The following is a 14,675-nucleotide window of genomic DNA, read 5'->3' on the forward strand; positions in this document are numbered from 1 at the left end:
TTACTCTCTAAAATCAAGAAATTTCTAAATATTGATCTAAGAAAATTATTTTATAATGGGTATATTCTCCCACTGATAGATTATTGTTGTATTATTTGGAGTGGTTGTGCTAAAAATGAGCTAGTCAGAATAATAAAATTGCAGAAAAGGGCTGCAAGAATTATTTTAGATGCTGATCCACTTTCATCATCAGCTCCACTGTTTAAACAGCTTGAATGGATGACAGTAGAGAACAGAATCTCATACCACAAATCAGTTTTGATGCAGAAATGCCTTAAAAATGAAGCCCCTGTATATCTCACCGAAAAATTTAAAGAAATGCCAGAAATAAAGCAATATTGTTTGAGAAATGCCTCTTGCAAAAATTTACAAATTCCAAAAGCCAAAACAGAGCTTTATAAAAAATCTTTTATATATTCAGGATCTATTTTATGGAATAATTTACCAATATCCCTGAAAAAATCAACATCAAGTACAAGCTCATTCAAAAAAGATTTAAAAAATTACTGGTTGGAACATTAAGAAGCTGTGTTTTTTATATGCATAATTATTTTCACACACTTACTCAAACTTGTTATTGTTGATGTTATTACTATAAATATATGTCATATGTGAATTTGTAATGTTTACCTGTTGTGAAAATTGTATACTTCATGACAATTTTTTATTTCATTATTCATGTATGTGTGTCTGTTTGATATTTTGAAATTGTTTGTATTATTTCATTGTATTTCATGAGGGCCTCAGGGAAGATTAGCTCTATAGCTAACTGTGTAACCCTCTTTAAATAAAGAATTATTATTATTATTATTATTATTTACATTGGTCATCGGGACTGGCTCTAGCTTTCAAAATACTAGTCTAAGCCTAATTTTGACCGACAGAACCGACCAATTTCGCGAACTCTGTAATGCCAAATTAGAGTTTGACCTTAATTTCATGGTCCACTGAACATGGAAAATGGTAGTGTGAGTTGGGCATCTGTGTACTGTTTGGACACATTCTTGTTTCCTTTTAAAATTGTGAGATCATTTTCCTATTATGTGTGTAGATTGAATATTAAACCATGCAAAATGCAAGCAAAAACTTTGTTTTAACTCCAAACAACTGCAACACTGTCCTATGGTAATGAATATGTTTTTGCCTAAAAAACTTTGTTTTGGTTAGTTTTTATTTAAGAGCATGAAAAAGCATGAAAACAGGATAAATTGGTAGAGGGCAGCCGGCTGGGGAATTTGATATGTTAACTTCTGGTGACGTTAACTATCTGATAAGCAATGAAATGTTCAGTTATATTTTCACTCTAGTTCTTGGCAGGATAAAACTCTATTCATGCTACAGATTTCCTTATTTAAAAAAAAAAGTTTGCACAATTAAAAAAGAAGCCAATTAAACAAAAGGCTAATTGAAGAAAACAACGGTGGTATTCCACCAGCAGTCAAATAACGAATTACAATAAAATTTTGGTTATTATTTTGAATATTAATATGGAAAGAGATAAACTGTAAACAGCAATACTGTTCAGCAAAGTAAGATCTTCTCATAAGTCAACATTATCAAAATTGTCAATTAACCTTTTAAGGAGTTATTGCCCTTTAAAGAAAATATTTAACAATTTATCAATATTGTTGTAATCTTTTGTAAAAATCTTCTTTGATGGAATTACTGCGACAAATTAAACCAAACTTGGCTGAAATTATCATTAGAGAATGTGTCCAATGACCCCCACCTGTTGACCAACATGGCCAACAATGCTTAAGATAGAATATAGGGGGAAAATTCAATTTTTGACTTATGAATCTGAAACTAAAGCAAAAGTATAATGCTCATTTCATGCATCAGTTGTAAACAAAAATATCATTATTATTTTTTGTACACGCATGGAAACCTCCTAAAAAATACTTAAATGATCAAGGAAATAATGGAAAAACAAGGTGATTTTCCTAAATTTTTCTGTGTGCAACATCTGTATTCTTTTAAAACAATAGTTTGTCCTGTCTATTTTACAAGTGAGATGAAAATCAAGAGTTGCCTCCTATTTACATCATGGATTTTTATATTTTGAGGACTGAAAATTAGTCGGGGAGAATCTCAGTCGTTTCACATCAAGATCAGTTAGCATGGTAGTTAGCATGGTTAGTAAGCTATGATGTCATTTAATAACAGCAAAACAATTTAAAATCAAATAAATTCCTTCCAATTATGGATTACGAAAGAAAAAGGAAATAAGGCTAAAACATGTGAGCATCGGATGAAATCACCCATCCTCATCAACTTGCTGAGTTCATGAAAAAGTTTTTGTCTTGACCACAAAAATTAGCAAAGGACTGGCACAATTTCAGTATTTTGCAGTAGAAATTATAGGGAATACCAGCATATTTCCCCCAAGGACCACCAGGGGAAAAAGATTTCAAAAGTGAAAATCAATAATTATTTTTCTTACAGGAGAGATTCAAACTACTGAGGTCACTAATATGGATAACAAAAGTAGGTGAATAGGTCTCAATCAGTTGCTTTGTCTTAACTGGAACTATAAGATGTTGTGAATATAAACACACTTTGCTTGCATGTAATAGTTGAGGGAAATTGGATTTTTTAAAAGATTTCCCTGAGATGCATTATTTTATTCTAATTAATCTTAAAACCATGTCCACTCCTTTTCCTTATGAGGATGGTATACTGTTTGACAAATTCATTCTTTCAGTCCTTCCAATGAATGTTCTGTTGCATATTTCTCAGGAACCACAAAACAGAGCTTGCTGAAATATCAAATGGCTTGTATCATGTATATATTTTTTTTAAATACAGTGGCCTGGTATGAAACTTTCTTTGCATTTTTGTGGAAACTACAAATAAGAGCTTTTAGACTATGAAGTGCTTAGATAAGTTGTAAATACAATTCTGGCCTTTTATTTATTTGACCAACAATATTGTTCATTCATTACATGCAAACAAAATACAACTTATAGACTTTTTAGCTCACCTGGCCCAAAGGGCCAAGTGAGCTTTTCTCATCACTTGGCGTCCTGCGTCCGTCGTCGTTCTGACATTCTGTTGTTAGGTTGCTGCCCCTGAATTGGTAATTTTTAGGAAATTTTGTTGTTTTTGGTTATTATCTTGAATATTATTTTAGATAGAGATAAACTGTAAACAGCAATAATGTTCAGCAAAGTAAGATCTACAAATAAGTCAACATGACCAAAATGGTCAGTTGACCACTTTAGGAGTTATTGCCCTTTATAGCCTATTTTTAACCATTTTTCGTAAATCTTAGTAATCTTTTAGAAAAATCTTCTCCTCTGAAACTACTGGGCCAAATTAATTGAAACTTGGCCACAATCATCATTGGGGTATCTAGATTGAAAATTGTGTCCGATGACCCGGCCAACCAACCAAGATGACCACCACGTGATAAACTGTAAACAGCAATAATGTACAGCAAAGTAAGAACTAAAAATAAGTCAACATGACCAAAATAGTCAATTGACCCCCTAAGGAGTTATTGCCCTTCATAGTAAATTTTTAATAATTTTCACAAAATTTTTAGATTTTCACTAACATTTTCCACAGAAACTACTGTTATAGATAGAGATAATTGTAAGCAGCAAAAATGTTTAGTAAAGTAAGATCTACAAACACATCACCATCACCAAAACACAATTTTGTCATGAATCCATCTGTGTACAATGTTTAATATTAACATAGACCAAGGTGAGCGACACAGGCTCTTTAGAGCCTCTAGTTATAGTTATCATGACAACTGTTTTTTTTCTCTTTTCCAATAAATGATTTGAGCCATCAATACATTAAAAAGCAGCAGTCATCACCATTTTCTGTAATTCTTGCGATATTTGAATATTTCAAGTGCATATTTATGTTAGAAGCTGTAAACTGTATTTCTATCACTCAAAGAGTTCCATATTTGTCTGAAATATACACATTTGAAAATGTGTTTTGGTAAATGAGCACTGCAGCTTGTCAATGGTCTTCATTTGTCTGCATGATTTCTGAAAGGCATATACTTTTATTGGCATTATCACAGGTAGTAAGGTCGTCATATCGAGGAGCGTTTAGTACAGTGATTTTGTCATAGTTTGAATAAGTTTGACATGGTTAATTTATGTTGCTTCCCCAAACTATTACCTCAGTTCTATTCACACGAGCAGATAAAAAGCAAATAAGATGCTTGAATCTGTATTGGAGGTCAAACGATCTATATTGGAATTGTTGTCTCACGAAATTAACGCAGAATAAGCAAGATATCGGAATTGCTATGGTTTGGTTAAGCGATTGACATGGTTCGGCTAAGAATCTAGAAATTCGTCATGGTTTTGGTCAAGATTGTCATGGTTTAGATCGAAATAAATATATATGTGTTTCACTTTAATACTGAAAATTTGATTGAAAGCGCTTGTTATTGAACGAAGTTACACTATATATTAACTGCCTGAGAAGAAAAGAAGCCTGTTTAACCAAATTTAGTTGGTGTAATCGGCAAAGCATAAATTAAACATGTCATGTTACTGTTCGTAAGTTTTCTACAATATAAATTTAAAAGTCACTTTGCTCATTTAAACTAGCTTTCGATATAATTTTACAAACGAAACAGACAAAGCGTTGCTTCTGTTTCACATATAATCTTTTCTCCATATATCCATGCTTGACTCTGCCGGGGATATCATGAGCGGCATCACTAGTGAAATAGTTAAAGACTTCTACTCAAAAGTGGCAGCCAGTCAAAAATTTATTCTTGTTTTTCATTTTCTTTACTAGAAAACTATACATTTGTTGATTTTTCTTTATTTTAAAATTTGAACCAGTTTATGATGAATAAAAGGAGATGTGGGGTTATAGGTCTATGATACAGTAACCCAACTACAAAACTAACCAAAAGATATTAAGAGGACAGCATAAGTCTTCAACCATTAACGAAACTGAATAGTTACGCGTGGCATGGACAACAGTTTTAAAACTTATTGGTTTTAAAACTATATATAGGTGAAATTACAATAAAAAGTACTTTCAAAGTTCGAATTTAAAATATGAAAGATCACAACTCCAATTTTGGATTTAAGCCGATATAATGTTCAAGTTTATCAATTAGTATTACGAATAAATAAAAATCTGTGTAATATTGTATAAATGCATCGTGTATATTATTTCAAATATTTTACTTTTTATGTAATATAGTTTCTATACTATCTGAAAAAACTTCTGCTATCTAGTTTTAAGTATGAGGTGGTATATTATTAAATGTGATTGAAAAAAGGATTGAAAATCAAAGAAACACGTGTTATATTGTCTGCTACATGTACATTTAAACTGTTAATTTTGACCTGGCTAGAAAAGAAATCATCGTTTGTTGTTGACAGAACGCATTATAAGATGGACGAAGATGAAAAAGATTGTAAGTTTGTTGATATATATCACCAGTACACTTCATTTGAACTTCTTAGAACATTCAATGATATTTTTATGCTATCTATATTTGCCGTTTATCATTTTTGCTTATTTGATTTTTAATTCACTAGGTAATATCAAATGTAATATGTCGCAGGAAATACATAAATGAGACAGCAAACCAACAACAAAAACATAAATTCTTCAACAATAGAATAAATTAAATAGGCCAAACTCTGTATCTGCCTGTTTCTATAAAATGGGTAAATAAATTGGACAGAGACAACCAGAGATCTGAAACCATCAAACTATTCTCAGTATAGCGTAAAACAGTAAGGTATGACATAGGACAACTTGTCGCGCCACTAGGTAATGGAAATTTTTGGTGAGTCGCAACTTCGGAATTCAGTAAATATGTTTTTGAAATTAAATGTGTAAAACCCTTCCTTTCACAATAGTTAACACTTATGAATGCCTGTCTGGTGTCTGTGCTGAAAACTTATATTTTCATGATTTCGTTGTTTATAACTTCTTTTCAATTTGTGTATCTAAATATGTTTAGCATAAAAACAACGCAGTCAAATTGATTTTTTTTTTTTTTTTTTTTTTTTTTATTTACACGATAAGGCTCCAAATACACAAATGCATTGAATTGGACTCATACAATTTTTCAGAGGCAATTGCATCTATTTTGCTCCTTTAAACGGGTCATTTGAAGCTGTTGGTGATACTGGTTCATTTCTAACATTCATAAAGTTTAAGGTAGCACTACAGTCAGAATTTTCTGACTCCAATCAACAGTCTTTAAAGATTAATTTCTCTAAAACTACTCGATGGATTTTTAAAATCTTTAACTCATTTTAAAGCTGAAATATAACTCTTTCTTAATCCATTTAAAAATTTATTTTGGGTTTGATTCATCTCAAAATATAGTTCATTAATTGCCAAAAAAGTGGTCTTCCAACTTGGATCAAAATGGCACATTCATGTCAAATGGTAGTAAAAATTTGTTTTCATCCCTTTAATCAACCATATAAAATCAACAAAACCGTGTCTTAGATTTTTGATATATGCCTCCAGTAAGAAGATAAATTGATTTAACTGCTGGGTTCTAAACCTCATTTCACCTTTCATCTTTGGAGACCTATAAATTCATTTAGAAGCATATTATCCAAAAACTGGGACACAGTATTGTAGAAAATACACCCTTTAATCATATATATCAAAGTCAAGCCAAAGGGGATACCCATCAAGATTCTATTTACATTTTTTCATTACAAATCTCATGAAAAATTGCTCTGAGAAATGACCTAAAAACTGAATTTCCCCCTTAACACCTCTATAAAGTCAATATAAATACACAAATTCCACTGGGAACACCCCAGGAGTGTTCTGATACCATTACTATATCAATAGAACCACACACTTTGTGTCTTTGATGCTCTAATACTGTAAATTTTGCATTATATGTGAACTGTCCAACACTAACTTGGTATTTGGCGGGAGTTTGACGTCACAGATTTGACCAACATCTATAATGTAGTAATTAAATATAGACAAAGCTCCGCCTCTTTCCAGACAGTCTAAGATAAGAGAATAACATGATTGACCAGCTGCATATGATCAATGTTTAACATCATTATTCTCTATATATAAAGAATAATTTTCATTTGAATTTTAAAAAAGAAATAAACTATGTCTGAAATAAGCTAGAACATGTGTGCTTAAAAAACATGTTCATAAAAAGATTAGGAGTTCGACCATCCTCTTCTTGAAAATACACTTTTCCTCAGATTTTTTATTTATTTAATGGAACTGAAAAATTACACTTAAACTGAAAATTAGTTAAAATGCATAAAACTGCATAAAACAAATTTACACAGGCAGTCAGAGGCTTTTAATACTTTCCCACTCTTTTCCATAGTATTTTATTTTTATTTTTGGTAGATTTTTTCCCTTTTGATTTTTCTTTTTCTCTGTACACTTTCCTGTTATATAAATTATTTTTGTTGCGAAACAATGAGATAAGACTAAAATATTTCTCTTGTGGTCAGGGATTAACAGCTGGACACTCAGGCGTCAACAGATGATTGACATATTAGCCCCTCCCAAATGCCTATATATTTAGATTAATTACCATGTGCTTTTATTTACATAATACAATTATCAATTTACTCCCTGTTGCAATATGATAATGACTTTGGGATTTTTACAAACTGTGCAGAATAGTACTTGCTTCAAAATTATGTGATAAAAAAAATATCTTCAAAAATCATCGTTAGACTGTAGTGCTACCTTAAATGATATATTGTCTCATTTGATATATTATGTCATTATCTTTTATGGTACTGACAAATTCTTTGAGCACCATGTGCAAAGCCATCATATGGGTTCACGATTGCGCTTTTACGTTTAGCAGTTGATCTTCGGGGTTGGTCAAACATTGCATGGCTGCTGAAATAAATAAACGTAGTATTGTTTAATTAGTTCTTTAGGATTCAAGTTTATGATATGACTGCGGCAATAAAAGATTAAAAAATCAAGAAACAAATATTGAAAAATAGGATCCTCTCAATATTGTTTCATATAATGCTATTTAATGAAACTACAGTGTTTAATATATATCGGTATTTATTGCTAGACATAATCCAAAGATGCTCACAATATTGGCAGCAGAATTCCATCCTGATTTTTAAACGAAACTATCTAAGAATCATGACTTTTAATAATTTTTTATTTGTTTGAAACTAGGTCCCACTTAATATCAGTACTTTATTTGTGTTTTTAGTGTTTCTGTTACTTGATTTTATTGTTTAAACCCGATCTGGTGAGTTTAAAATGTGTGGCATGGTTAAGGCGAAGAAGTTGGGGAGCCCGCAAACATCTTTTACTCCGCAATATTTTGTTTATACTGTCTCAAGTTAAGTGTCTGTAATGCCGATAATATCGTATTTACTGTGTATCATATTTTGCTATTTATTTTGGACAGAAATTAGGCTGATGGTTTTCTAATTGGAATTCCTATACATTGAATTTTGTCGCAGCCTTTTATATCTTGCTAAGAAATATGGTTTTGCTCATTGTTGAATGTTGATGACAAAAAGCTGCCAATATCTACGTCATTTGATCTCAGGTGGATAGTTATATCATTGGCAATCATATTGTATCTACTTATAACATATTACTACATTGTATGTTTGTTCTTATGTCCTTTTGTGTTTCAAATGGAACTATTTTTGTTAAATTTGATAGTAACTCTTCATTATACACGACAAGAATTACATAACTGAACCATGTCGAACATGAACTTAACCATGACAAGAATGAACCAAACCATGACACAGATATTTCAGTAATTTTGAATTGATTGCAAAAGTAGGTATTTTTCAGAATAATTGACCGCAGTGTTATATCACGAAGATATATGTGATGTAACAGACTGTAAGAAAATAACTTTTGTTATGTACGTTAAACCAATTAGCAACTTTTAAATTTTGACATACGCAAGCTTTGTTCTGTGTTAAATCATTAACTATATGATACAACTTGTGATGTACTAACCTATTTCCTTTATACAAAGGTACCTACCAGCTTGAATTTATGATCAGAAGTTCCGTTTACAAAATATCCCAATGTTTACATTTTTGCATTGATTGTCATCAAAAAGACTTAACACCGTCATGTCAAACTTATCCAAACTATGACAAAATCACTGTACTAGACGTTTCTCGATATGACGACCTTACTACCCGTGATTATGTAAATGTCATTTAGTTTTCATGCCATAGAGTGCACACATTTTTGTCGAGCCTTTGACTTTAGTCGAAAAAGCGAGACTTAGTGATCCTACATTGCTTCTTCGTTGGTGTCAGCGGTGGCGGTGTCCACAAATATAAACTATTTATTATCACTGATCTAGTATATATTTGTTCAGGGGCCAGCTGAAGGTCGCCTCTGGATGCGGGAATTTCTCGCTACATTGAAGACCTGTTGGTGACCTTCTGCTGTTGTTTTTTTCTATGGTCGGGTTGTTGTCTCTTTGACACATTCCCCATTTCCATTCTCAATTTTACTCTGTGGTTAAAGTTTTTGAAATTTTAATAACTTTCTTAAACTATACTGGATTTCTACCAAACTTGAACAGAAGCTTGATTATGATCATAAGATAGTATCCAGAAGTAAATTTTGAAAAATAAAATTCCATTTTTTCCGTATTTTACTTATAAATGAACTTAGTTTTTTCTGCGGGGAAATATTACATTCACTCTGTGGTTAAAGTTTATAGAATTTTAATAACTTTCTTCAACTATTCTTGGTTTGTACCAAACTTGGACAGAAGCTTGTTTATGATCATAAGATAGTATCCAGAAGTAAATTTGAAAAATAAAATTCCATTTTTTACTTATAAATGGACTTAGTTGTTTTCTGCGGGGAAATATATTACATTCACTCTGTGGTTAAAGTTTTTAGAATTTTAATAACTTTCTTCAACTATTCTTGGTTTGTACCAAACTTGGACAGAAGCTTGTTTATGATCATAAGATAGTATCTAGAAGAAAATTTAAAAAAAAAAAAAATCGTTTTTTTTCCGTATTTTACTTTTAAATGGACTTAGTTTTTCTGCAAGGGAACATTACATTCACTCAGTGGTTAAAGTTTTGAAAATTTTAATAACTTTCTTCAACTATCCTGGGTTTGTACCAAACTTGGACAGAAGCTTATTTATGATCATAAGATAGTATCCAGAAGTAAATTTTGTTAAAAGATAACTCTGTATTTTACTTTTAAATGGACTTAAATTTTCTTCCAGTTAACATTACATACAGTCAAACATTTATTAGATTCTTTAACTATTCTAGATTTTTACCAAACTTGGACAGAAGCTTCTTACAATCATAAGACAGTATGAAGAGGAATATATTTATTGATTTTTTTCCTCATTATTGTTGAGCCTGCGATTTAAAGCAAAAGTAGTTTAGACACTGGGTTCTGCTGAACCCTTACAAATTTTTCATTTAACAGTTCTTTCAAGATCGTGTAAAAGTATGTGTTCGCTTTATTTTTGTACTGAATTTTAAGATGAAATTTTAAAAGCATTCCTCTAACTGAATATTCAAGTGGAAGTTTAATAGATTACACTTTTACTTAGAAATTTTAATAATCTACTAAAGGTTACATAACAGGCTTCTTTTTTTTCGAACACAGTTATTCTAGAAATTCAGTGCCCTATATTGGATAATCATGATCTGTCTTATTACCAGTTTGAAGCTAACAAACACGGTTGATTTTATTTAATGAAATAAAAGTTGTTCATGCTTCGAAGAATAAAAAGTTAAGACACTGAATTCAGAACTACTTTTTAGCTCACCTGGCCCGAATGGCCAAGTGAGCTTTTCTCATCACTTGGCGTCCGGCGTCTGGCGTCGTCCGTCATTTCCGTCGTCCTGCGTTCGTCGTCGTTAACTTTTACAAAAATCTTCTCCTCTGAAACTGCTGGGCCAAATTAATCCAAACTTGGCCATAATCATCATTGGGGTATATTGTTTAAAAATTGTGTGGTGTGACCCCGCCAACCAACCAAGATGGCCACCAAGGCTAAAAATACAACATAGGGGTAAAATGCAGTTTTTGGCTTATAACTCAAAAACCAAAGCATTTAGAGCAAATCTGATGATGTAAAAATGTTCATCAGGTCAAGATCTATCTGTCCTGAAATTTTAAGATAAATCAGACAACCTGTTGTTGGGTTGCTGCCCCTGAATTGGTAATTTTAGGGAAATTTTGCTGTTTTTGGTTATTATCTTGAATATTATTATAGATAGAGATAAACTGTTACAACAATAATGTTCAGCAAAGTAAGATCTACAAATAAGTCAACATAATCAAAGTGGTCAGTTGACCCCTTTAGGAGTTATTGCCCTTTATAGTCAATTTTTAACCATTTTTCGTAAATCTTAGTAATCTTTTACAACAATCTTCTTCTCTGAAACTACCAGGCCAAATTTAAACAAACTTGGCCGCAATCATCATTGGGGTATATAGTTTAAAAAATGTGTGGCGTGACCCGGCCAACCAACCAAGATGGCTGCCACGGCTAAAAATAGAACATACGGGTAAAATGCAGTTTTTGGCTTATAACTCAAAAACCAAAGCATTTAGAGCAAATCTAACAGGGAGTAAAATTGTTTATCAGGTCAAGATCTATCTGCCATGAAATTTTCAGATGGATCGGACAAACCGCTGTCTTGAATATTATTATAGATAGAGATAAACTGTAAAGAGCAACAATGTACAGCAAAGTAAGACTTAAAAATAAGTCAACATGACCTAAATGGTCAATTGACCCCATAAGGAGTTATTGCCCTTTAAAGTCAATTTTAACAATTTTCATAAAATTTGTAAATTTTTATTAACATTTTCGACTGAAACTCTTAGGCCAAGTTCAATATAGATAGAATGTTTGTAAGCAGCAAGAATGTTCAGTAAAGTAAGATGTACAAACACATCACCATCACCAAAACACAATTTTGTCATGAATTCAAATGCGTCCTTTGTTTAATATTCACATAGACCAAGGTGAGCGACACAGGCTCTTTGGAGCCTCTAGTTTTCCTTCTTTTTGTTGGCTGTTTTTACTAGGCCACACCACTTCCAGTAAACATTATATCCTTTCACTTTCCTGGAGTGATATCCTAAAAGATGTGATATTTTCTAAGTCAAGCATAAACTTTTTATCAAATGGAAAAAATTATCCAAGAGAATATAAATCTGGAATTCCACTGGAATCCCAGGTGGAATTTTGATGGGATTCCAATTGGGATCCCACCTAATTCCCCGGGATAAAATTTCCAGAATCCCGCCAAAAATCCAGGAATTCTGATGCAAATTCCGGTTGAAATATACTGGGATATTGTGCGATTTCAATTGGGATCCCACTGGGAAAAATTTCGGGATTCCCGCAAAAGAAGCGGGATCCTGATGTCAATGTACTTGGATAAACTTCGGGATTCCCATAAATGAAGTGTGATCCTGAGGTAAATCCCAGTGGAAATATACTGGGATTTTGATTGGAATATACTGGGATTCCCGGAAAAAAAAGCGGGATCCCAAAAATAATTTATAAATCCCAGCAGGTTATACATGCACCAATTCAAATTGCATTGCCACTGGGATTCCTGGGTTATTTATGCAAATGGATACATGTCATGTTCTCCTTTCTGTCAATTAATTTGCAATCTGTTCCGTTGGCAGCTTCATTTAAAAATATCATTAAATCCCCTAAAAGTATCAAAAAAATCCACAAAAAATCATTTGTTCAATACATTTTGAAGCAACAAATTCAATAGAAATATTATTGCATGTTTATATACAGTAGATTGGAAGCTAGTCCAAATATTTATGAAGTCTTGGAAGGCTATTTTAATTTTTTTGGCAAATTGATTACCCTCCCCCTTTTTTATCCCCTGAAGATAAATAACTAGCGACTTATTGTTTTCACCAAATAAACATACACCATCTGAATTAAATTTTTACATACCTACTAGTTATGCCTGTTATGTGACGAAAAGTTTATTCATTGTATATGTTAAAAATAAATTCCGCGAGGTGAACCAACGCCTGTGAAATCGTTTTGGTAGAGTCCCTGAAGTGGATACCTTGGTATGCCGGGTTGTCAAATCATGCAAATGAATGCAATCCTTAAATAATAATTAAAATTGACAACAACACTTCAAAAGATCTGCAATTTATTATCTATGTCTACATGTTTCGCCTGCAAGGCAGGCTTCATCAGGACAATTTTTATACAGAAATTGAGCCCCTGAAGTACTCAAAGTGGTGCATTGAATTTGACGTCGTCATGGTGAGAGAAACAATGAAAAGTGAAAGTAGCAATACAGAGTTATAAATAGATAAGATAAATATAGAAAATTAAAGTTTGTATACAATGTAACTTGAGTTCGTTTTACTATTATAACTCTGTATTGCTACTTTCACTTTTCATTGTCAAATACAGAGTTATAATAGTAAAACGAACTCAAGTTACATTGTATACAAACTTTAATTTTCTATATTTATCTTATCTATTTATAACTCTGTATTGCTACTTTCACTTTTCATTGTTTCTCTCACCATGACGACGTCAAATTCAATGCACCACTTTGAGTACTTCAGGGGCTCAATTTCTGTATAAAAATTGTCCTGATGAAGCCTGCCTAGCAGGCGAAACATGTAGACATAGATAATAAATTGCAGATCTTTTGAAGTGTTGTTGTCAATTTTAATTATTATTTAAGGATTGCATTCATTTGCATGATTTGACAACCCGGCATACCAAGGTATCCACTTCAGGGACTCTACCAAAACGATTTCACAGGCGTTGGTTCACCTCGCGGAATTTAATTTATTATTTAATCGTGAACCCCTGCATCCGAAAGGAACCGCCAAGCTAACAGCGCCGATCTACAGGCCACCAGCATATACATGGACCAAGGAATATTCCATACTTACAACGAAATAACAACTGAATCAAGATGACCAAGATGTCCGATACCACCTATACATCTATAAATGATAGCAGATATAAATGATTGTAGAAGAAACGTACCACGGGCGCCGATCTTAAATGAACTAGGAATTCACAACTATGCCATTATACAGATAAACTACTGCAGACGATCCAAAAATTATATAGTCACCAAATAATTAACAAAGGAACAGTTTTTGACAATTTTATTATCCACAGCGGCGATCATAATCTTCCTATTGTTGCAAACGCGCCGGGAAGTAGTAACCTCCAACCATGGCCAGGTTGGAAGAGAAGCCTTGCGAAGTGGTAGGAACCATGGGAAGTTCGTCCTATTAGATGCCAAGCCTTTAGAACAATTTCATGTATCATATAATAGTAAAACGAACTCAAGTTACATTGTATACAAACTTTAATTTTCTATATTTATCTTATCTATTTATAACTCTGTATTGCTACTTTCACTTTTCATTGTTTCTCTCACCATGACGACGTCAAATTCAATGCACCACTTTGAGTACTTCAGGGGCTCAATTTCTGTATAAAAATTGTCCTGATGAAGCCTGCCTTGCAGGCGAAACATGTAGACATAGATAATAAATTGCAGATCTTTTGAAGTGTTGTTGTCAATTTTAATTATTATTTAAGGATTGCATTCATTTGCATGATTTGACAACCCGGCATACCAAGGTATCCACTTCAGGGACTCTACCAAAACGATTTCACAGGCGTTGGTTCACCTCGCGGAATT

At 32.4% G+C, this 14,675-nt stretch overlaps 1 protein-coding gene across 2 annotated transcripts in view; it reads left to right on the forward strand.

The window, feature by feature from the left end:
- Positions 1–14,675, forward strand: part of LOC134681093 (uncharacterized) — a 280,458-nt gene that overhangs the window by 24,088 nt on the left and 241,695 nt on the right. Inside the window, exon 6 of one of the 2 annotated variants that reach the window (XM_063540516.1) lies at positions 2,446–2,487. The exons of the other annotated variant lie outside the window; for it this stretch is intronic. Coding sequence (XP_063396586.1) covers positions 2,446–2,487 — 42 coding nt within the window. The remainder of the gene's footprint in view (positions 1–2,445; positions 2,488–14,675) is intronic. 2 annotated transcript variants of the gene reach the window in all.

Source organism: Mytilus trossulus, chromosome 8 (genome assembly GCF_036588685.1).
Source record: "Mytilus trossulus isolate FHL-02 chromosome 8, PNRI_Mtr1.1.1.hap1, whole genome shotgun sequence".
In the NCBI taxonomy this organism is placed as follows: Eukaryota; Metazoa; Mollusca; class Bivalvia; order Mytilida; family Mytilidae; genus Mytilus; species Mytilus trossulus.